This window comes from Vombatus ursinus, unplaced genomic scaffold (assembly GCF_900497805.2).
Source record: "Vombatus ursinus unplaced genomic scaffold, bare-nosed wombat genome assembly UNPS02015098.1, whole genome shotgun sequence".
Classification (NCBI taxonomy): Eukaryota; Metazoa; Chordata; class Mammalia; order Diprotodontia; family Vombatidae; genus Vombatus; species Vombatus ursinus.
Window position 1 is genome coordinate 808,634 of NW_020954876.1, and position 24,148 is coordinate 832,781.

At 45.1% G+C, this 24,148-nt stretch overlaps 1 protein-coding gene across 4 annotated transcripts; it reads left to right on the forward strand.

Moving 5' to 3' along the window:
- The first annotated feature begins 1,737 nt into the window (after positions 1 to 1,737).
- LOC114031188 (zinc finger protein 420-like) lies at positions 1,738 to 21,992 on the forward strand. Of its 4 annotated transcripts, XR_003567710.1 has the most exons (7): positions 2,652 to 3,173; positions 4,829 to 4,922; positions 10,263 to 10,389; positions 10,869 to 10,964; positions 14,248 to 14,412; positions 17,453 to 20,505; positions 21,842 to 21,992. XR_003567710.1 is itself a non-coding variant. In XM_027846206.1 (6 exons), the coding sequence occupies exons 2-6, from the start codon at positions 4,887 to 4,889 to the stop codon at positions 19,810 to 19,812; spliced, it is 2,784 nt and encodes a 927-aa protein (XP_027702007.1). In that variant the 5' UTR covers positions 1,738 to 1,773; positions 4,829 to 4,886; the 3' UTR covers positions 19,813 to 21,992. The 4 variants fall into 4 exon arrangements, 3 of the variants coding, with proteins under 3 accessions (XP_027702007.1, XP_027702006.1, XP_027702008.1); XM_027846206.1 differs by lacking the exon at positions 2,652 to 3,173 and adding an exon at positions 1,738 to 1,773 and having other exon boundaries at positions 17,453 to 21,992; XM_027846205.1 differs by having other exon boundaries at positions 17,453 to 21,992.
- Positions 21,993 to 24,148: the final 2,156 nt, after the last annotated feature.

A 24,148-nucleotide genomic window follows, 5' to 3' on the forward strand; every position in this document is an offset into this window, starting at 1 on the left:
AAGCAGGCAGTCAAAAGTCTTCTCTAAGCTGATTTTGTCATGGGCAGTCACCCTCACTTCTCCCTTTCTTTTGGAGGTTAGCTTTTTTTTGGTAACACATGGAAAAACCTCTCTCTAACCTCTCAAAGACACACCTGTCCCTTTTGTTTCCCCACAGTGGCCTGCTTCTGGCTCTCCTCCACTAAAAAGGACGGAGCCCAGGGGGTGTCCTTGAATATCTTTGCAAGGACTGTGAAAGCTCCAGGCCCCACATCGGCTCCTCTGCAGCTCCAGGCCCTGGCTCAGGCTTCTGAGCACAATGTTGCTGGCCTGGAATGAGAGAATTCCTGCTCTCCCCAACCCTTGGAGGTATCTGTGCGTTGAGTAGCGTACCACATCATGTACGTACACAAACATTTATGGACTTAATGAAGAAAAGGGGGGAAGGACAAAACAGACACCTTTCAGTGCAGGCAGATTTCTGACTGGTAGGAGGGTGAGAAGAGAGAAGGTGGAGGTCTGCCTTAACTGCCCCAGGTCTGGGTGGCCCCGGCGCTTCCTCCCACCTGATAGCAGAGCCTGGCCGTGTTCTTTTTCTTCCTTTCCTTCTGGCCCTCCCCTCTCTCTTGCACCAGGAGTCCAGGCAGCCCCACCGGGTTTAGGACAGTGATTGATGGTCACCATAGAAAGGTCGTGGTGCGCTTTGTAGGGTTTGGGCTATTGTGGAAGATTGCCTTGGTATCGGGGAGAAGCCATTCTTGATCATTTTGTTCGATCCTTGGGAGGCCTATGTCCCCATCCCTGTGACTTCCCCACCAGAGCCTCATTAGACGCCTCGGATGCCCATTAGGAAAGAGGCATCTCAGGGCAGCGAGGTGGCACAGTGGATAGAGCACCAGACCTGGAGTCAGGAGGACCTGAGTTCAAATCTGGCCTCAGACACTTGACGCTTACTAGCTGTGTGACCCCGGGCAAGTCACTTAACCCCGATTAACACCAAAAAAAAAAAAAAAAGAGGGCATCTGGATGGGGGCAGGGTGCAGGATAACCCGAGTTCAAACCTGGCAAATCACCTGAACTCTGTCTGCCTCAGTTTCCTCATCTATAAAATGGGGCCGATAACAGCCCCTCCCCCCAGCACACAGTAGGCGCTCTGTAAATGCCAGTCTCTGGCCGTGGGGCCGTCCCGGGGGTCCGCCGTCCAGGCCGGCTTTCCCCGAGCCTGATGATGGCCTTGAGGGGCCCCCTGCCCCAGGAGATTTGGGGCTCTGGGGGCCTTACGGGTTCTCTGCCCTTACAGATGCGGACCCCCCAGCACCGACGGAAGCGGGCCCAGAGGACCGCGGGGCGCGTCTAGAGGAGGGCGGGGCCACACGCGACCCCCCAAGTCCAGAGCCTCCGCCCCGGCTCCAAGCGGCTGTTCGGCAGCCCCACTCTGCTGAGCATGAGCACACGGCGCCCTCGACCTGCGCACTACATTTCCCAGAAGGCGTTGATTACTCAGTCGGCGGTTACCAAGGAAACCGGGGAGAGGGAGGGGCGGTCTAAAAGACTCTTCCCCAGATTGGTCCAGAAGCCATGATGGGCAGGGCCAGAAGGAGCGTGAGGAAGAGTCGCTGACGTCACTTCCGCTAGGTCCCCATCCTCGGCGGCGCCGCCGTCAGCCCCGTTCGTCCGGGCCCCGCCGTTGTGAGCTCCCGAACTCCTGGGTAGGCTCGCGACCGTCTCGGCTCCGCTCCGTCCTCAGCCGCCGCCACCGCCGGGGCTTCGGCCTTGCTTCCGCCTCGGGCTGGGGTGAGTAGGGGCCCGAGGCTGGGCTAGGGGGCCGGGCGGGGGGCGGGAGGGGCGGGGCGCCCATCACCTGGTTTCAGAGCCCATTGGTCAGCCGCGTGGGGGAGGGGAAATGGTACAATTAGCCAATCAGCGGCGCCGCTGCTCCCCTCTCCCGCCTCCGGTCCCGGCGCGCATGCGCCCCTCCACAGCTCGCGCTCTCCAGGCCCTGCCTCTGCTCAGTCGAGCTGCTCCTGGTGACGCCCCCACGTTGTCCGGGGTGACCCCCGTCGGGCCTCGGGGGCCGGGCCGGGGCGGAGCGGCGGGCTGTGGCTGCCGATGGCCGACCCCCTCCCCCGCCCTCCACCCACATCGAGGCCCCAGCCCGGCGTGTGCACCCGAAGCGTCCGGGCCTGCAGGGCCTCCCCCTCCCCCCCGCAGGGGCTCCGCCCCGCCCTCGTGGTTGATGCCAACATCCTGGCAGTGAAAGGGGGGCTGCGGCCCAGAGCCCAAGGTGGCGCCGCCCCCCAGCAGGAGAGGGGCAATGGACAGTGACGGCCGGACAGCCCGAGGTCCACCGGAGACCCGAGGAAGAGCGCCAGCGTGTCGGGTGTGGCCCGGGCCCCGGGCCTGGATGAGCAGGAGTGTGCCCAGGGGGTGGAAATCCTCCTGTCAGTGAGATCGGGGCTCCTCCAGGTGTTCGGTGAAGAGTGCCAGAGCCGCCAGCCGGGAGAAACCCTGCGGCCTTCCCCACTGCCAGCCTGGGTCCAGCAATGCTGACAAGTGGGTCCTGAGCACCTGTTGTGTGCCAGGCATCGTGCTGTGGGCTAGGGATGCCGTGACCAAAAATAATCAGACCTCCCTCCTGAAATGAAGCTTGCATTCTATTAGGTGAAACAACACACACTAAGTTCATAGAATGAATACGATATGCATAATGCCACCAATGTAAATTTAAGGAACAACAAAGAACCAGTGCCGTATAGTTATGACCCAGCCACCCAGAGAAGAAATGAAAAAATGTGCCCGCTTTCCAACTCTGCAGGGGTGGGGACTGTGGGTGTAGAAAATACACAAAATGTCAGAGACCTTTGACGTGCCAAGTAGGTTTGCTGGAACTGCTTTCGCAGAATTCGAGAGTTGGAAGGTGCTCGGTGACTGTGCCAACCTAGATGGGAAAGGGACCACCCCTCTAACATACCCGACAGGTGTTATCCCGCTTTGGCTTGAAGACCTCTAAGGAGAAGAAATCTGCTACCTCTTAAGGCACCTTCTTTCTGTTTTTGTCAGCTATGATTATTAGGAAAGCTTTCCTGGCATCAAGCTTAAGTTGGCCTCTTTGCAGCTTCCATACATAGCTTGGGCCAAACAAAATCAATCTCATCTCTCTTACAAATGACGGCCTTTCAGATACTTGAAAACAGGTGACGTGGACTCAGACACTATCCTGCCCGCCCTTCCCTGGACACTCTCTTATCAATATCTTTTTAAAATTGTGGTTCCCAGAACTAAGCATGATATTTCAAATGAGATCTGACGGGATAGAGGAGCTATCACTCCCACCCCCCCCACCCCCGCATTCCTGGAAGCTCTGCCCCTTTTAATGCAACCCAAGATCAAATTAGTATCTTTGGCTCCTATATCACACTGCTGACTCATTGAGCTTGCAGTCCCCTGAAACCCCCCCCCCCCCCCGATCTTTTTCAGAGTAACTTCTGTCTGCTTATGCCTCTTCCAGCTTAGGCAGCTAGGTGGCATAATGGACAGTGTAGACTCTGATTCAGAAAGAACCAGGTTTGAATCCTGCCTCAGATATGAGCTATGTGAGGGAGTTATCCAACCATCCTCCGAGCTAGTTTCATCATCTGTAAAATGGGGATTATAATAGTACCTACCTCACAGGGTTGTAAGTATTAAATGAGCACTTTACTGACCTTACAATACTACGTAAATGCTAGCTATTATTGTTACTGTCTTGTGAGGCTGATTTTTTATTCCCAAGTATAAGACTTTACATTTATCCCTGTTGAATTTCATTCTATTAGATTCAGCCCGGTGCTCTCACACGTCCAAATCCCTGTAGATTCTGACTGCCATGCATGTGTTAGCTTTGAATCTCATTCCCTCCTCTGTTGAAGCTTTTACCTTCTTCATCCTCCCTCATGATTCAGCTCTCGTGCCAACTCCTTGGTACTGACTTCTCACATATTACCTTATATTTACTTATTTCTGTCAGTGTTTTGTTCCCCCAGTAAAATGTTTACTCATATCTCCAGTTCTGGTTCGGTCCACAGACATTTAAGTGTTTACCGTTTGTCAGGACCAGGCTCATTCCTGTGCTGTACTGTTAGGTGGGTTGGGCAGCCCTGAGGTGAGTCCACACTAAGAGAACACTGATAATCTTTAGGCCACCCTGGACCTTTGAGGTATAGGGCTTTGGTATTTCATGGCCCTCTGTGGTCTAGCACAGTGCCTGGCACATAGTAGGTGCTTAATGGTTTTTGAGTGAGTGACCACTCGTTCTCACCTATTGCCATGTCCTGTTGGCTTTATCTCTGTAGCATCTCTCGCACGCCCCCTTTCTCCCCTCTGCCCATCTTATGCCTAGACAGCTGGAAGAAATGCCGCTGGGTGTTCCTGCCTCACGTCTCTCCCTGCCCCATCTGACCCTGGCACCACATCATTCAGTGACCTCCTGTGCCCGTGGGATTCTGGCTGATATTTGTGCAGATCTAGGGGGGAAGAAGTCATCGATTATAGTTTCTCATGGGCTTTCTTGCATGCCATTTGGTCTGATGCTGATTTGGTGGGTGGGAGAGGATGGTCTTCCTGCTTCAGTTTGGTTGCTGGCAGTGCCAGTCCCCGCACTGGAGTCTCAGCTTCCTGAGGGACTTTCTTTTTTGTCTCTGACTACCCAGCTCCTTTTATATAGTAGGCACTTAATATTTTTTTAATTGAACTGAGTTGAGAATGTGCTCTTTATGACCTTCTGATCTTTCAAGAGGGTGAGTGGATTTCAGGTGCCTGGGGGGTGCAGGGAAAGGCTGGTTTCTCTCTGATAGCTCCCTTTCTTCCCCAGCTGTGCGCTCTGACAACGAAGCCCTTCCTCAAGAGGCAGCTACTTTAAAGTGAAAGGAATGGCCCCTGTCTACCTGACAGCCCAGACCCAGCAGGTAAGGGGGTGCTCTTTCCTGAGAGACTTTAATATGGTCTTGTGATTCTGACAAGGTAGCCGACCCGCTCGCTACCTTGGATGTCATAGTTTAATCTCTGTATTCTGTTGCATCACATTTCCTTCATTGGTTGAAATGTTTCTGTTATGACCTGCTGAGGATATATTTTGAATCCCTGGCAGTCTGCATTGTTTAAAGTTCTTCATGCTCTAGCATCTGATTGCTTGCCACATAACATTCGTGGGTGTCTAAGAGGGTCATTGAGGAGGCAGCTGGGTGACTCAGTGGATAGAGCACTAGGCTTGGCATCAGAAGGTTGTTGTTTCAGTCGTGTCCCAACTCTGCTACTCCATTTGGGGTTTTGTTGGCAAAGATTTGGAGTAGTTTGCCGTTTCTGATCTGAGTTCCAATGTGGGTTTACATACTTACTAGCTGTGTGACCCTGGGCAAGTCACGTAACTACTATTTGCCTTAGTAATTCATCTGTAAAATGAGCCGAAGAAGGAAGTGGTAAACCACTCCAGTATCTTTGCCAAGAAAACCTCACGGACATAAGGTGCATGGAGGCACGAAGAGTCCGCCGCAGCTGAACGCCTCAACCACAGCGTACTGTACAGCGAGCCTTTTATTCCGGTAGCTAGGTGGCCCAGTGCCTGGAGTCAAGAAACCTGAGTTCAATCTGGCCTCAGACACTTACTAGCTGTGTGACCCGGGCAGGTTACTGAACCCTGTTTGCCTCAGTTTCCTCATCTGTAAAATGAGCTGTAGAAGGAAATGGCAAACCACTCCAGCATCTCTGCCAGGAAAACCCCAAACGGGGCCACAGAGAGTCAGACATACCTGAAATGACTGAACAACAACAATAATAGGGCTGTGTTTTCTTCAGGATTCCCATTTAGAAATCTCCATTGGTCTAGCAAAACTAGTTTTTCCAGCATTTTATTATGCATTCATTTGTTTATTCATTTATTTATTATTATGTATAAAAATAACTTATTAATTATTTATCAATTATTTAATTAATTTTTCCCAACATTTTATTAATCTGTAATGTCCTTTTATCTTTATCTCAGGCTCTAAGAGTAGAAAATGAGGTTTGTCTAAATTTAGTGTCTTATTAGCTATACCATTTTTCGACAAGATGCAGCACCTATTCCTAGGTCTGTTTTTTTTTGTTTGTTTGTTTGTTTGTTTTTTTTGGTTAGGCAATGGGGTTAAGTGATTTGCCCAGGGTCACACAGCTAGTAAGTGTTATGTGTCTGAGGCTAGATTTGAACTCAGCTCCTCCTGAGTCCAGGGCTGGTGATCTATCCACTACACCACCTAGCTGCCCCTATACCATTTTTCATTTGCTACTTTCTCATTTTAGAAATGAGTCACTTTTGGCATCCTATACCTATTTACCTAGTAGCATTTTATTATCTACAAGGCCTTTAATCATAAGACGTTTGACCTCTTTTTATCCCTTAATATTATCTATGGTATCTTGAATATTGCTCCAAATCACTAATAGTAAGAAAAGTTAAAACAAACCAAAGGGATTGCAAAGTTCACGGGAAACAGAATTGTCATTGTTAGAAGGGCCTCAAGAAGACAGGCTCACTAAATATTCTTCTACTGGCGGGGCTATTTTTTTGGTTTGTTTTTGGTTTTTTTTTTTTTAAACCACTGGGTCAAACAGTTCTGGAAAACAGTTTGAAATGATGTGAAAAAGGTCCTATCTTTCACGTCCTTCAACCCAGAATTCCTTTGACTGATTTTTACCAGTCCTTCTTCTGCCTTAACTTCCCCTCGTGTTCCAGATGATCTCATTCTGTTTGTATTCCTTCCTGAAGCTCCCAGCCTTTGTTTCTGCTTTGCTTATTTTCAACCATTTTATTTTGATACAGCAGTTCCTTTACCCCGCTATTACTTTGCTAGGAAAAAAAAAAACTGAGCCAAACCCCATGTTGCCATGACTTCAGCTTTCCCTCTTCGTATCTCACTGTTTGTTACTGGAAAGGGGTTCTGTGTGCTTCAGCTGCAGTCACTTGGAATCGATGACGTATTTGAACCTGAGGTCTCCGCGCCTGTTAGTGTTGTCTCCGCGTTCGTTTGCTTCTTGCTTTTGACTGAATCAGTTCATAGGAGTCTTCCTGTTTTTCTCCAAATTCATCGTGTCCAGCATTCCTTATGGCACAGGGTTATTCCAGGTGAACCTTCCCAGTAACTGGGCGTGTGATTTGTTTCCACCCTCTTGCTGATATGATACAAACGGTGCTGTTAGGACCGTTTGGTTACATATGGGCACTTTCTTTCTATTGTCATGGAGACCGGCACGTGTGCCGAGTGACTCGAATGGTGCCTCCTCATGAGAAGGAGGCTGGGGGCCTGTTTCTGGGAGAGACGTTGGCGCATGCTTAGTCTGTGACTGATTATGGCTGAGATTCGTTACCTGCCTGCAGGTGCAGAACCAGAGCTGAGGGCACCTTCAGAAAGCACTAAGTGACTAGAAGCTTGTTTAGTCTCAGATTACTTTCTCTTGGTTTGACTCCTTCATGGACAGCCTCCAGTGAGAGACAGTATTGTAAGGGATGAGGCCTTGGGCTCTCCCCTTCAAGGCCAACATAAGGCCCTGTGAAAACCAGCTTTGGTCCTTTGCCCTTGCTGTTTTTTCTTTTCCATCTGGTTTGAAGGAGATTAATCTGGAAAGTTCAAACTTGTGAGTTTGAGAGGTTGGGAGAGCAAGCCTCTGGGAGTCTAGGAATCTGGGAGTTAGAGTCTATACTGGGTTTTTCAGCCAGCCCAGCACTGATGTCCCAAGGAACAAGGAGGGACTTTAAGGACCAACCTAGTGGTACCTTAAAAGAGGTCTCATCTAGCAATCATGCCTCATCTGGACATGAGTCTGGTGGGAGCAGTGCTCCGTAGAAATTGTGCTAAGTCTGAGACCCCTCCCCCAGAGACTGAGGTGGAATGGGGGAGAGAGTGCCCCTGAGATGTCTGGGGTAAATGCTCGTGCTTCTGTTCTAGCCTTATCTTTGAAGTAAATATTCTTCTATAATAACTAATTGATGTAAAGTGGATAAATGGATCTGAGATGCTAATCACTGAAGTGGGGAGGAAGAACACCTGGTGGGGGGTGAGCCAGTAGCATTAGCGAGGAGACTGGCCAAGGCCTTCAGGGTACCCTGAGGGAGAGAAGTGGCAGCCTAACTCTGAGAGAGCAGTCTGAACAGTGCTCACTCCACCGTCATTGATCACCTAGACGTATGAGCCTGGAGTTGAGATTGCCATATCAGAGAGTAGGAAACGGGAGTTACATTTCTGGCACGGTCCAGTTATCTTCAGGGAAGGTCAGAGCAGTTCACAGCTAGACCAGTAATGAGCACGTCCAGCAATCTGCCTGCAGTCCCTCCACTATTTCCATTTTCAGTCCTTATACTCTTTGCTGCTTGTTGGGTTTGAGATGATACCTCACAGGTGTTTTAATTTTCATTTTTCTTTGTAATGACTTGGAATAATTGTTGATAATTTGTCTGTTTCTTCATATACTTCATCAGCTTATTTAATGAGAATGACTTAGTCTTATCTATTCATGGTAATGCCCTTTCTCTTTTGGATATTAGACTTTTATCAGAGATCTTAGAAAAAATATTTTCCTCCAATTCATAAAGTTTTTTTTTCCTATTATGGCTGGACTGATTTTTGTTTGTACAGATGCCCTTTAATTTCATATACAGAAATCTGTCTCATATAATGTTCTTTAACCTTTGTCCTTAAATGAATTCTTTCCCGTAGATTTCTCTCACATTTTTCTTCAAATTTTTTATAGTATGATTTTTAAAGTGTTTAGATCACTTATCCATTTGTCCATTATCATGCTATATAATAGCAGTTAGATACTGGTTTAAAAGTTTTCATTTCTGCCAAACTGTTTGAGTAGTACTGGAAAAACAGAATAACCTCTTTCTTCAGTGACCTTGATACTAAATGTGTCTTCAAAGCAGCCATAATATTGTTACTTCCCTACATCATGTTCACCTATAGTCACACTCACCTCCTTACTTTAAGGCAGTATTAGGTTAAATTACTTATGTGACATATCATTGGTCAGTCGGAATATCCAGGTCTGCCCATTTCTGGAGCTAACAGCAAGGAATTAAAATTTGTGAGCTAATTGAAAAGAAGAGTTTCCGTCGGTGGGCTATCCCCGGTTCTGCATGATTGATTATCTGATAAAGTAGACCGTTTTCCCTTGCTTTTCAGTGTACCCCATTGTAGTTTTTTTCTTCATCTCCTAGTCCTCATTGGACAAACTTGGGAAATTCAGATTGGTGTTGTTGATGTGTGAATTGATCGCTCCTAGCTGCTCAGAAGAATCTCTCTTTGACCTTGAGGCTTTGAAACTTGATGACTGCATTTGCGGGTTAGTCAAACTCAGGATTACTCTGAGTTCTGTGAATTCTGTTTGCCCTCTACCTTCTATTTCCACTATTTCTGGGCAGTTTTCTTATATGTTATTACCTGGATTGTATGATTCAGATTTGGTTTCTTCGTCGTTTCTCAGATCTTAATATTTCCTAGAATGTTTGGTAGACCCTTGTCTTTCAGTCCTACTGCTTTATTTTATAGAGATCTGAGACCATCATCTGGTTCTGCCGTTTAAAGTTTCCTCTGATTTCTATTCCATTTTGCCAATTTTAAACATCTGCCTAAGCTGCCATACTTCCCAGGGAGGCCGCTGCTTCAATGAGATTTTCCCGTTTTTTTATTTTTCTGCTTTGTCAGTCCTCCTTTTTGTCTTCTTGAGTTCTGCGTTTGAATTAGGTGATGGCTGTGGATAATCTCCAGTATGTAATCTGGGAGTTCAACACTGATGTACTGGCTCTGTCTTTGTGAGATGATGATGTATACCAGTGGACTCTGAGTTAATGAAGCAAGAGAGAGTATGTTCCTGGGGAGGGACCCCAGGCTGGGGAAATAGAAAAGCAGGGTTTGGGGCCCAGTTCTTGTCGAGACGGCCGAGGGCAGGGTGCAAGGGATTTCCTTGTTTTGTCTGCTATGATATGGGGATGATGAATGCGTGGCGACCCTGCTCTTCAAGGGTTGTGAGTTAAGCACTCTGCTCATTGAAAAGGGCACTAGAAGCATGAGCTCTTATTGCTGTGACTGTCATTTGGCCTGATGATGCAGAGGCTAGCCCAGGCTGAATCGTACTGGAGGAATTCCCTGTCTGTCTCACTTCAGATGCCCCGAAGCCTGAGGAGTCCTGGGAACAGACTTCCCAGCACCGTGCCTCCCACTAGGGCTTCACGAGGGCTGCTCCTGGGGTCAGCACATTTGCCTTTGTTGTTTCAGGGGTCTGTGACCTTCAGGGACGTGGCTGTGGACTTCACCCTGGAGGAGTGGGGGCACCTGGACCCCTTCCAGAAGGAGCTGTACCGGGAGGTGATGCTGGAGAACTTCAGGAACCTGGTCTGCCTGGGTGAGCAGGGGGCGGCCCCCAGGACTCAGCTGAGGGGCTTTATTTCTTCCCGTGTAGAGCAATTATTTTGTATGCAGAAACCAGAGATTGCTAATCTTGTATAGTGAAGAGACTAGGATATGGGTGTTACCTGTTTGCTGATGAACAGCTTTGCTTTAAACATCTAGACCCTAAGGAGTGATTCTGTTGCCCTGGAGGTTTGAGCTCTTCTAGCCTCTGTTCCTTAAGGAATTCTCCCCAGGCTCGGTAGAGAATCCCAAATGCATGAATGGCTCCCATCCTCTCAGTGGGAGTGTGTCTGCCAGATAGATTCCCTTTCTCCACCACGTCCATTCTCCAACCCTTTCTTTAATACTTGCCTGGCCCCTACAAAGTAACCCTGCAGAGGCCTGCTGCATCCCCACTGGTCCTGGGAGGCATGGGCCCAGGGCTGACTTCTCAGCTCTTTGCTGCTTCTCTGTCCCACATTCAATGAACAGGACTCACGGTGTCCAGACCTGACGTAATCCACCAGCTGGAGCAAGGAGAAGCCCCTTGGATTCCAGAGGGAGAAGGCCCGAGAAACAGCCTTGCAGGTGAGCGAGCCCAGCCCGGCGCAGCTGTCACTGCTTACCAGGCCACGGCCTGTGTGGTCATGCAGGATGCCCCCCGGCCTGGGGACAGGAGGCCACACTCTGGCCTGCCGTCTCCTTTTCCCCACCCCTAGAAAATGCCAACCTCTCCTTCCCCATGGAGGGGGGGAGCGGCGCTCTCTGGCCCTGCCTCCGCCTCCTGGGGCCAGTCATTCATTGTCAGTTTTAAATAGTTTTATGCCTTTTCTTTTTGTACCAAAGTCATGATCCCCTTCCCCCTCCCCTAGCACCACCACAGAGCCCTTTCTTGTAAGAAGCAAGAACATTTTAGTAATAGCTCACATTGATAGAGTGTGTCACACCCCATGACATAAGCGCTATTGTCCCCATTTCACAGGTAAGGAAACTGGGCATCTGGGGCAGGATTTGAGCTTCAGTCTTCCTGACTCCAAGTCATCTATTTCTCTTTTGAATACATTTTTTTCATCTTGGCTCACTTCTTCAGACTCTTTCCACATTTTGCTGAATTCCTCCTGCTTGGTCTTTATGGCTCAGTAATATTGCTCTATGTGCCAGGGTGACTTGGAATCAGAGAGATCCAAGTTCAGATCCTGCCTGAGCGTGACCCAGGGTCACTTTACCCTCCCAGCATAACTGTAAAGTGCTAAATCCCGCTGAGTTTCTGTGTGGATCACAGTTTGTTCAGCCTTTGGGCACCTACTTTATTTCCAGTTTCTTACAACCTCAGAGAGTGTTTGTGGGAGCATCATGTACCACGCTGGGCCCTTTCTTCTGTCACTGGCTTTTTTTCTTTGTACCCCCAGTGTTTAGCACAGCTCATGTTACACAGTAGGGGCCTAATAAATGTTTATTGATTGATTCTTTGGACCTTAGTCATGGCAACAAAGAAAACATCAGTTACTGACTTATGTGTCTACTTTCCCATCTTTGCACCATTCTTATGAGAATAATGCACGTGGTGAGGATTCTTGTAGACATCTGAGGTAGGAGCAGCCTGATTTTTATGTGGGTGACACAGTTATTCCTTTAAGGAGGCCAGGAGCCTGAGGGTTTGGCTTCCTGGCTGCCTGAGGCATGAAGGGCCCTGCCTAGGCTTTTCTCAGGTGAGGCCCGGTTGAGGCTTTTCTCAGATGCCTTTTTGATTTATCCACTGTCGGCCATGTTGAATGCATAAGCAGACGGAGAGAAGTATCATTTTACCTGGTGCTTGTGTGGTCCTGACTGGGATGCCTTTGCTTTAAGGGACAGGGACGTGTTCTTAGAACATGGTGGGTCCAGGGAGCTAACATGGGAATTATCCACAGCTGGGCCCGTAATGCACAGAGTGCTGGGCCTGAAATCAGGAAGGCCACAGTTCAAATTCAGCCTCACATACTTCCTAGCTCTGTGACCATGGCCAAGTCACTTCACCTCTGGCTGCCTCAGTTTCTTGTATGTAAATTGGGGATGATGATAGCACCTCCCTTCCAGGGGTTGTGGACATCAGATGATGGTATTTGTAGAGCACATAGCACAGTGCCTGGCATATAGTAGGTGCTTAATAAATGCTTGTTTTCACCCTTTTTGTCTTGGCTTCCTCGCCCTCTGAAACATAAAATCCTGAGCTGACAAAAAACTGATGCTCTGGACGCTTTAGTGGAATTACCATTGCTTTGTGGGAATGCATTCCTGACTGAGAATCGCTGATTGCTATGGGAAATGTGGAGATGGAGGGGAATAGCCTTTTATTTTAAGTAGGAATTGTATCTTTTTTAGTCTTTCACAAGTAAAGTTGTTTACATTGCATTTTAGGGTCTCATTACATTCTAGTCCCAAGTCTGACTCACTGGACTGGTCTGAGCTAGGCCTGCCCAAGAATATTTGGCATTGGCCAGCAGTATTGTTTGCAGTAACTTAATGGTTAAATTCATTATTGGAATGGGGGATAAATGGTGTAGAAGAAAGAGCCTTGGGTGACTCGACACAGGACTGTTGTGTGGGAAGGCCTCTCAGTGGGGTAAGGAAGGAGCGCGTATTTACCTGGTAAGGGGAGCTCTGCGGATGCTAAAAGAACAGGACGGGGAAAGTAGAACAATTAAGGCTCTCTTCACTGTTAGGAATAGTGTTTGAAAAGCTACATCGCCACTGTAGGGAAAATGACGATAAGTTGTCCTTGGGCGTTTGGCAATTAGAGACAGAGGGGGGTGACCTTGGCTTTTTCCAGACCACAAACCAAAGGCAGAAGAGTGGGTTTGGACTCTCGTTAGAGGTCAAAAGGGCAGTGCTGAAAGGGTAAAGACTATCGCCAGGAAGTATGGCCTCTGGTACAGAGGTTTCACTGGAGAATTATTAATAAAACTTCCCTGAGATTGGGGTTTTAAGGGATGAGCACAGGAGCAGGAATTAAGATGAGAATTGGGACCCAGTATTGGTGAGAAGAGAGCCTCCGGCCTGTTCTGTCACTTAACCCTCCCCGTTCCCACTACTTCCCCAGAGAGGGGGAATCCCCCCCTTCAGGGGAATCATTGGGTGGCTGGGATTTCACCCCCAAGGAACTAGAGAGGTTGCTGGACAGTTTCAAAGAGCGAGCTAAGAAGAATTAGAAGAATGAAGGTATGGTCCAGTAGGGACAATACAGAATTTTAGCCAGTTGCAGATTCTGTGTTTATCAGTTGTAGGGTTCTTTCAGCTTGGAGAGCTTAAAGAGGATTTATACTTGCAAAGTCAGTGGAACCAGTTAGTAGAACCCCAGATGAGAAATCCCCATTCCTTATGAGTAGGTGGCCAAAATGTGGGGAAGGGAGTTGCATGTTTGGCCCCGCAAAGATGAAAGCTGCAGTCATTTTCCTCATGGGAGAAAGCAAGGGAGAGTGGGAAAGCTTAAAAAGAGAAGGGTTTGGTAAACTGAATGAATAAATGAAAAAAAAAAAACGGTAAGTACTTACTGGTATGACAAGCACTGTGCTAATTGCTAGGGATTAAATTCTTTTTTCTAAAAATAGACAGCCTCTGCCTTTAAGAAGCTTGCATTCTAATAGGGAAAGTTAACACATATAGGAAAATGGTAACTGGGGAAGGAAGTTTTGTTCTGGGGCAAGGGGTGGGGGTAGAGGGGAAGGTAGAAGGTAGAAAACCTCCTTACCTTAGAACATCAACCCACCCCATGACCTTCACACAGTGGAACATCCCTCTACCATGCCAGTCTCCTTCTCCCATTGGTGAGTTCCCTTCCGAGTCTCTGCTTTGGAAAGAGGCCCAGGCTAGCCAATCTTCGTTAATCCCCCAGGCTGTGCTTCTGACTTTCTGGACTTCAACACCGTACCCCAGCTGCAGTCTCTCCCTGAAATCTCCCTTAGTGCCAAAGGCATCCTCACTCTGGAAGATCCATCTACCCCTCTGACCTTCTCACAATGGAACATGCCTCCGCTGTGCCAGCCCCGTCCTCTCATTGGTGAGTTTTTCCCAGGGCCTGTTTTGGGGAATGGCCCCGGCCAGCCAACCTTCATTCCCGTCCCAGCCATGCTTCTGACTTGGCAGACTTTAATATCATGACCCCATGCAGGGTTCCTCTCCTCCTTCCCTTTTATGTATTTATGTTCTAACAATGTTAGAACGTAACCTCCTTGAGGGCTTACATTTGTATCCCCAGCACTTAACACAGAGCCTAGCACATAGTAAATGCTTACTAAATATGTGCCGGCAGCTGGTGTGATGGCCTGGGTGGATGACTGGATGGGATACAAAACTGAAACGTGCCGTGGTGTCTTAGGTCAGCCAGTAGATAAGAGTGCCGTTACTGACTGGGCCAGACTCAGGCAGGCCCCCTCATGGTTTGTCTGCTGTTAGGCCAAATGAAACATGCATAGATCATTCAGCCGTTAAAAGAGATTTATTTCACCATAGCAGGGAAAGGATGTTGAGTGGGGCTGTGCAGCAGCAGTGCTGCACGTTAATTCAGTTGAACCTGGCTCTCCTGCCTGTGATCTGTTCACCGTAGTCCACACATCAGGTATCAGAGGGGCAGGAGCAGCTAGCGATGTCCGATGTCCACGGCTCCAGCCTTTAGTCACCTGATCCAATTAAGTCCCGAGGATGGCTTCAGTGCCTTTTTTTTTTTTCCCACAAGGGATATTTAATAATGGACCACAACTTTACCATGTCATAATTAAGCATACTCTTTTACAATAAGATCTCTCATCTGTACATCAATATCATTCAGGATTCTTTGGCTTCAGTGCCTTTTAAGTAAAAGAACTAGTCTATCCCACAGGGCAAGGGCCTCTGGTAGATATTTTGCTAGGTCAGCTGGTTTGCATATATTCAGTTGCTAATCATTTGGTTTGTGTCCTAGCTTCAAAGGCTGGCTTTAAAGATCAGTGGATTTACTTCATTAGGGATTGTGTGTCCAGATTCTGGAAAACCTGGAGATCCAGGTCTCAGAGTAGATGGTACTCTTTCAGGTGGGGAGGAGGTCAGTGACAGCAGGCTGACAGATAGCTTGGATGATGGCTTTATACTCCTTCTCCAAGACCCCCCACTCCCTATAATCAGTGTTCTTTGGGGTCATTTAGTTACTGCTTTTTCGGTGGAACTTCGAATTAGACCTTCACTAATGAATCCTCCCCACTCTGCCCTATCTCAAGACCACCCTACAGGCCTGGGCGAGCAAATAGGACTTTCCACACAAATAGACGCATTGGGGGTGATGAGGACAGGCACCACGTGTATCCTGCCAAGAGCAAAGAGTGATGATACTCTTCCCTGTCAGAAACTTTGAACACAGCTTTTGAAATGGTCTGTAAAAGATGATTGATGGTCAGCCTGCACAGGTGTTACTAGAATTGCGTAAGGACGTCTGGAACTAGAACAGTGAGGGTTTTTTTTTCCTTGACCAAAGCCTCTGCCTCACCCCCATCTGATCATTTGGAGCCAGCCAAGTCTTTGTGTCCATATTTGAGGGACTATCAGGATCAATCCACATAGGGCAAGGGCCAAGGTCCCTCAGAGGCACGGCTAGGCCAGAGGGGGTCCAGGCGTCCTCGGCCTGGGTCACTGTGGCTTAGAAGGGGTGGAAGTTAGCTTCAGTATATGAAGACCTACTTACTAGATGTCAGCAGCCAGGTTGCTGGCATAATAGGAGGTCCTTTACTGCAGTTTCCATTATGCATTAAAAAAATTCACAATTATATGATAAAGAGTAATTGTAGGACTATCTGCCACTAGTGAAAAACTGGAAAAGGACCTAAGTGGAATGAACTTAGGCACCGAAGGAAATGCATTCAGCACCTCATGTTGGAGTCAAAGAACACAACAAGCACATGGAAGAGGACTCGCCCTTGTATTTGTCTGGTATTTGATTTTCCCCCAGTTATGTGTAAAAAACAAAACAAAACAATTTTTTAAACATTTGTTTTCAAAACTTGAATTCCAAATTCTTTTCCTCTTTCCCTTCCCACCCCCTTCCATTGAGAAGGCAAGCAACTCCACATGGACCATATCTGTGTTGTCATGCAAAACATACCCGTAATAGTCATATTATGATAGAAAACCGACAAAAAAAATTCAAGAAAAAGAAAGAAAGTGAAAAAAAAAGTTGCTTCAATCTGTGTTCCGAGACCATCAGTTCTTTCCTGGGGATGGATCCCGTTTTTCATCCTGAGTCCTTCAGGGTTGTATTGGATCACTGCATTGCTGAGAATAGCCAAGTCATTCACAGCTGATCGTCCTACAGTATTGCAGTTACTTTGTACCCAGCACATTTCACTTCCCATCAACCTATGTAAGTCCTTCCAGGTTTTTCTGAGAGCATCCTGATCAACATTTCTTATAGTAAAATAGTATTTCATCGTAATTACATACCACAACTTATTCAGCCATTCCCCAGTTGATATGTATCCCCTCAATTTCTAATTCTTTACTCCCAGAAGATAGCTGCTATAAATATTTTTGTACATATGGGTCATTTTCCTTTTTGTTTTTTATCTCTGTTGGGATAGAGACCTAGTAGTGGTATTGCTGTGTTAAAGGGTAGGCATGGTTTTATAGCCCTTTGGGCATAGTTCCAAATTGCTCTATAGAATGGTTTAATCAATTCATACCTCTGACAAAGGTACATTAATGTCTCATTTTTCCCACATCCCCTCCAACATTTGTCATTTACCTTTTCGGTTCTGTTATCGAATCTAATATGAGGTAGTACCTCAGAATTGTTTTAACTTGCGTTTCTCCCATCAATAGTGAGTTAGAATATTTTTTTCATATGGCTATAGATAGCTTTAATTACTTCATCTGAAAACTGATTATATCTTTTGATCATTTATTAATTGGGGAAGAGGCCTTTTTTAATTTGACGGAAAGTGCTAGGGAAATTACATGACAATTAGCAGAAAATAGTTATAGATAATGATGGTTCGTGATAGAAAACAAAGATGACAGAACTTTGTGTACAACAGGGGCAGCAGGCATATTTACATTTTTAAAATTTGTTTCAGGTTGGGAGACGAATCATGAAACCAAGGAATCAGTTCAGGAAGTGGATATTTCAATGGAAGAACCATCTCAGGAAAAACTCACAAAGGATGGTTCTTGTTTCTTGAAGTTACAGGAAGCTTGGGATTGTGTCGGTAGTTTGAAGAAGAAGCAGAGTGATGAGGTGAAACATTCTCAGCAAGTGAAGATTTCCCCTAAGAAGCATTCTAATAAATTGAGATGGCACGACTATAACTATTGCAGAAATTTCAACCTAGGACCTGTAGGTTTTCCACAACCGAGAGTAGGAAAGGGTCCCAATAATAGTTATACACAAGGAAAGAGCTTCAGGGTGAATTCAGACTTAAGAATACGTAATACAGTATGTCCAAGTAAGATATTTTGTAAGTTTAATGAAGGTGAGGAGAAACTTTGTGAATATAATGAATATTGGAAGGCCTTTAGGAACAGATCAGAACTTACTCAATATCAGGCAGTGCATATTGGAGAGAAATCTTACAAATGTAGTGAGTGTGAGAAGGCCTTCAGGTACAGATCAGAGCTTTCTCAACATCAGACTATTCATACTGGTGAAAAACCTTATGAATGTAATGTGTGTGGGAAGGCATTCCGCCTGAAAGCACAGCTCAAGCAACATCAGAAAATTCATACTGGTGAAAGACCTTTTAAATGTGACGAGTGTGGAAAAGCCTTCATTCAAAGCCAAAATCTTAAGCAACATTATAGAATTCACACTGGAGAGAAACCTTTTGAATGTAATGAATGTGGAAAGGCCTTCACCCAGAGGATAGGACTTATTCAACATCAGAGAATACACAGTGGTGAGAAACCTTATGAATGTAATCAGTGTGGGAAGGCTTTCCGACTGAGAGGAAAACTCAGCCAACATCAAACAATTCATACTGGTGAAAAACCTTTTAAATGTGAGGAATGTGGGAAGGCTTTCATACAAAGCCAAAATCTTAAACAACATTATAGAACTCATACTGGAGAGAAACCTTACGAATGTAATCAATGTGAGAAAACCTTCAGCCGCAGAATAGGGCTTTATCAACATCAGAAAATTCATGGTAGTGAGGCATGTTATAAATGTAATGAATGTGGGAAGACTTTCAGGTACTTGACAGAACTTACTTATCATCAAAAAAGTCACGCTGAAAAGAAACCTTATGAATATAATGAATGTGGACAGGCCTTCAGTGAGAGAAAACAATTTATTTCACATTATCCAATTCATAATGGAGACAAGCCTTATGAATGTAATGAATGTGGAAAGGCCTTTGGCCAGAAGAAGGAACTTAATCGACATTATACAATTCATACTGGAGAGAAACCATACGAATGTAATGAATGTGGAAAGGCTTTCCGCCAAAGAATGGGACTTACTCGACATCAGACAATTCATACAGGTGAGAAACCTTATGAATGTAATGAATGTGGGAAGGCGTTCAGTCAGAAGATAGGCCTTAGTCGACATCAGACAGTTCATACTGGGGAGAAACCTTATAAATGTGGTGAATGTGGGAAAGCCTTCCGTCTGAGTGCACTGCTTACTGCTCATAAGAATATTCATACTGGTGAGAAACCTTATGAATGTAATGAATGTGGGAAAGCTTTCCGACTGAGAGCATTACTTACCACACATAAGAATATTCATACTGGTGAGAAACCTTATGAATGTAACGAATGTGGGAAATTCTTTCGATTAAGAGCACTGCTTACTGCACATAAGAATATTCATACTGGAGAGAAACCATATGAATGTAATGAATGTGGGAAGGCCTTCCGTCAGAAGACAGGACTAACACAACATCAGACAATTCACACTGGAGAGAAACCCTATGAATGTAATAGATGTGGGAAAGCCTTCCGCCAGAGGATAGGACTTACTCAACATCAGACGATTCATACTGGTGAAAAGCCTTATGGATGTAATGAATGTGGGAAGGCCTTTCGCTTGAGAGCAGAGCTTACTCAACATCAGACAATTCATACTGGTGAGAAACCTTATGAATGTAATGAGTGTGGGAAGACATTCCGCCAGAAGGCAGGACTTACTCAGCATCAGAGAATTCATACTGGAGAGAAACCATATAAATGTAGTGAGTGTGGGAAGGCCTTTAGCAGGCGGGTAGCACTTACACAACATCAGACAGTTCATACTGGTGAAAAACCTTATGAATGTAATGAATGTGGGAAAGCCTTCAGCCAGAGGATTGCCCTGTCCAAACATCAGACAATTCATACTGGTGAGAAACCTTATGAATGCAGTGAATGTTCGAAGTCCTTCCGCCTGAGAGCACAGCTTACTCAACATCAGAGAATTCATGCTGGTGAGAAACTTTATGGATATAATGATTGAGGAATGGTGTATTTCCAAAGTAAATAACTTACTCAACTATTTATGCTGTAAGGAGAGGGGGAGGGTGTCAGTTGAATCAATCAATCACCCTACTCTACCTCACCTTGCTTAAAATATTAACAATATAATTCTCCAGCCCTGATACTTTCATTAGTTGAGAACTTCTTTATTGAATCAATCTGACATTAAACTAGTTGCCAAAAGTCCTTAATCAGTTTGGAAGGAATGAAATTCACTGGATGAAATGACATGATATTTATTAAATGGGAAGTTTTTTAAAAATGGCTAAAAAAATTCAGTCATGAACTTGGATAAAAGTCTTGGATAGAAGAGCAAGCCAATTCTGAATCTGGATTTTTAGTTTTAGAACTTCTTCTTAAGGGAAGCTACTTTGGCCAAAACCCTGAGAATGACTTCATAGTGGGAGGAGACAGCCTCTATTTCCTTTTTACTTTCCCATGAACCAGAAAAAGGCCTCATGAACTTCTGAAAGGTCAGAAGATTTGTGACTTTTCACCAGTGCCCTAACAAGATCCCTGGAACGGCAGTGACTGAGAGCGACATCTGCATCAGGAGATAGGACTGAACTAGACATATTGAAGAGAGACGTCTTCAGGGCTCGACAAGGAGCCTAAGGGAAACTTCATCAGGACACCACAAAGAGTAGGAGAGGACTTCTAGCATACAGGAGCTGTAAGTTACTGCTGTGCCACATGCTTTTGAAGCCTGAGCCCACCTTCCCCTGAACTCTGCTTTTGTGGGAAAGTGTGTCCTCGGTTTGGGGGAGTATTTTATACCAACTGTTCTTAGTATGCTACTTTCGTAAAAAGCCCTTTCTAAAAGCTAATTTATTATCATCTCTTAATCAGTAGTCAGGGAAACCAGTGGAGGCTCATGAGCAGTAGTACTGGTATCTCCCAACCCTTCAACATTATCCTTGTAACCCTCAGTTAAGAAGTAGCCGGTATCCCCTTTGGGACTCAGTCTGCCGGGTATTATATCATGATTATTAAAAGAAAAAGTGGTATACAATGAATGTGAAAAGCTCTTTTTCAGGGCACAGAGCTTACTGAAAATCAGAAAATCCTATTGGAGAGAAGCATTATGAATATAACAAACAGAAGCATTTCAGTCAGAATTATGGTCCTTTATTGAAAATTAGAGACTTGAAATTTTAAATGAAGAAAATTTATGTCTACTTTCAGTAGCCAGTTCAAACATTGGTTCCCCTCCCTATCCCCTTTCACCTCCCACCATTCATTTGTAATGCAAATGTTACTTAAACGTTTAATTTGAGAAAATTGAAGCAATAAGGCAGCTGTTTACTCTCTAAATGCCACTCATGAAAATTTCTGAGGCTTCTCATCTTTCCAATCACCAGAATTGTTAACCTAACTCCTTAGAAAGACCATTTCTCTTTTTGTGCCTTTATGCAGTCCCCTCCTTCCTACTCCAGCAGTCATCCCCTATCTTTAAGATAGCATCAGTCTATTTCTCTTAGCAGGCTCTTTGTCACCATCCTCAGTTCATTAAATGCCATCTTTCCTCATAGCCAGGTTCACAGCCTTGGAATCTTATTCAATGTCTCTCTTCTTCACTCCATATCTCATGAATTGCTGTGTCTTGTAGATCTTCCCCCTACATCATCTGTCATGTTGATATCCTCTCTACATTCAAAACATTGCTAGCCTAGTACAGGGCCTCATCCTATCTCCTAGACTACTACAGCAGCCTCTTGGTTTGATTTCTATTTTCTCTACAGTTTATCCTCCCCACAACAATTAACTTTCTAAAGAACAGAACTGATCATGTTACTCTCTTGAAAATCTTTAGTGTTTTCACCACAGCTTGGCATTTGAAATCTAATCCCAACCTTTCCAGGCTAATTTTACATTTTCTCCTTCATGCACTTCAGAGTCAAACTGATCTACTTATAGTACACTGAATTTGACCTTATATCCTCTGCCTCTGTGCTTTTGCGTAGTCTCATCCCCATGCCTTGAATTTACTCCTCTTTTCTTTTTTCCAGTTGTTTCATATGCCACCCCTTAAGGCAAGAAGCTCCTAACCTTTTTGGTGAAATGGATCAGTTTAAAAGCATTGAAGCTTATGGAACCCTTCTTGAAAAAATGTTTTTTAAATGCATAAAATAAAACACGTAAGATCACCAAGGAAACTAATTATATTGAAATAAGGTGTATTTTTTCCCCAGCAAAGTCCGTGGACCCCTTGAAATCTATATATGGTAGGCCCTATATTAAGAACCAGTGATCCAAAGGAAGCTTTTCCTGAATTCCGTATCTTCAAGTCTTCATTTATTTATGTATATAAATGTTGTATAGAATGTAAGTTCCTTAAGGGCTTTGAATTCTGTCTTTACGTTACCAGTACCTAGCCTAGTGTGTGGCTCAGATGAGATCTTTAGTAAATATCTATTGAATTGTATAGATGCGTTGAAATATTGAAATACGGCTTTTCACCTTTTCCTTTGTAGACTCCCCATTTACCCTTCCTACACATCTTGCCTCCCCCACACCTTCCTATTTTCACATATATCCAAGGTTCCCAATGTTACTGGCCCTGTCGATGTACTTGTATGACTTCCTCCATCAGTATTCAGCAGGACATGAGTAAGAGTGAAGTCACACAATGAATTTCACTTCCATTTGGCAAGTCATGGATAGTAATTAAACAAGAGGGCAGAGGGTTCACAGAGAGCGCTAGAATTGAAATCCAGGCTCAAGACTGTGAAGGTAGGAAAATTAGATGATAGTGAGAGTGGAATGATCGAAGGTCATGATGAGGATAAAGAAGAGGGTCGGGTGGGGTGAGGCAAACAAAATGAACGAGCGTTCTTAACAACAGTATGGACGTTTGACCTCACAGTTATCACTGGAAATTGATGAAATGAAAGCCGTGACTGGAATGTGACTTCACACTGGATCCTTTACTTGAAAGAAACAGGTAAAATGGTTGACTTTCTGACTCTGTTATGAAAATGTATGGATGAGGAATTCCAGGAACCAGAAGAGAGAAGCATAGCGCAGAGCATTCGGGTGAAGGACACTGACGAACCAAAGCCGCTGCACCATTGAAGTCAGCATCTCCTGGACGGAAGGAGGAAACTGATGGGGAACTGAAATTATCTAGACATGTGTTGGAACTCTCTCTGTCAAAGCAGAGTAAATTATAATTTTGCAATTTACCTTAATAATAATTTCATCTTATAATAGATGAAGAAAATTGCAAACCACTCCAGTATCTTTGCCAATACAGACCCAAATGGGGTCACAAGGAGTTGGACAAGACTGAAAAACAACTCAACAACAATAGGTGGGGAAACTGGTGAGGGGAAATACTGGTTAGGATCTGATTCTAACCGAACAAAGGCAACAGTTGCTTGAATGGATGTCATGAGGACTTTGTGGCAAGGTTACCAACTGCTAGTTTGTGGTGGAGCAGTGGTGTCAAACTCAAATAGAAAGGGGGAGGGCATTAACCCATGCATAAGGATCCCTGTGGGCCTCATATTGACTTAGAATATCACATGTTAATATTATCTATGTTCTGTTATGTTTTTATTTTGTTAAATATTTCCCAATTCCATTTTAATCTGGTTCTGGTGACACTATATTTGACTCCTCTCTTAGAATGAGAGGAAAGTCAGTTAACAATTGAAGGCTTGCTATGTGCTGGATACTGTAGTAAGAACTGGGAATGTAAAGAAAGGCACAAATCAGGCCCTGCTCTCAAGGAGCTCAGAATCTGACGGGGGAGAAAACATGCAAACCACAAGATGTGATCAGTCTAAATTGGAGAAAATCAATAGAAGGAAGGCATTAGCATTAGTGGGTGTTGGGAAAGGCTTCTATGTCAAATGTGAAGATGTCATGTGTCTGACAGGGAAAGCGAACATATCAGATAACAGGAGTCAAAGTTTATAAAGGGCCAAGTAAAATAAGAAAATTTAATAGTGATAAATATAAAGTTCTACACTTGGGTTTTTATAAAATGACACTGACAAGTACAAGATGGGGAGGCATAAGGAAGGGAGAGTTTCTTTGAAAAAGCACCTAGGTTATTTTAATTAAATTTTTATTTTCAGTTCCAAATTCTCCTTTTTCCCTCCACCACCTACTGAGAAGGTAGGAAGAACAAAGCTCATCACAAATACGTGTTCTAGTCATGCAAAAAAAATTCTTGCATTAGCCATGTCCAAAGGAAAGAAAATTGGCACCCTGAAGCCATCATTTCTCTTTCTGGAGTTGGATATCATGTTTTATCATGAATCCTTCAGAATTACAATTAGTGATGTTAATCAGAATTCCTAAGTCTT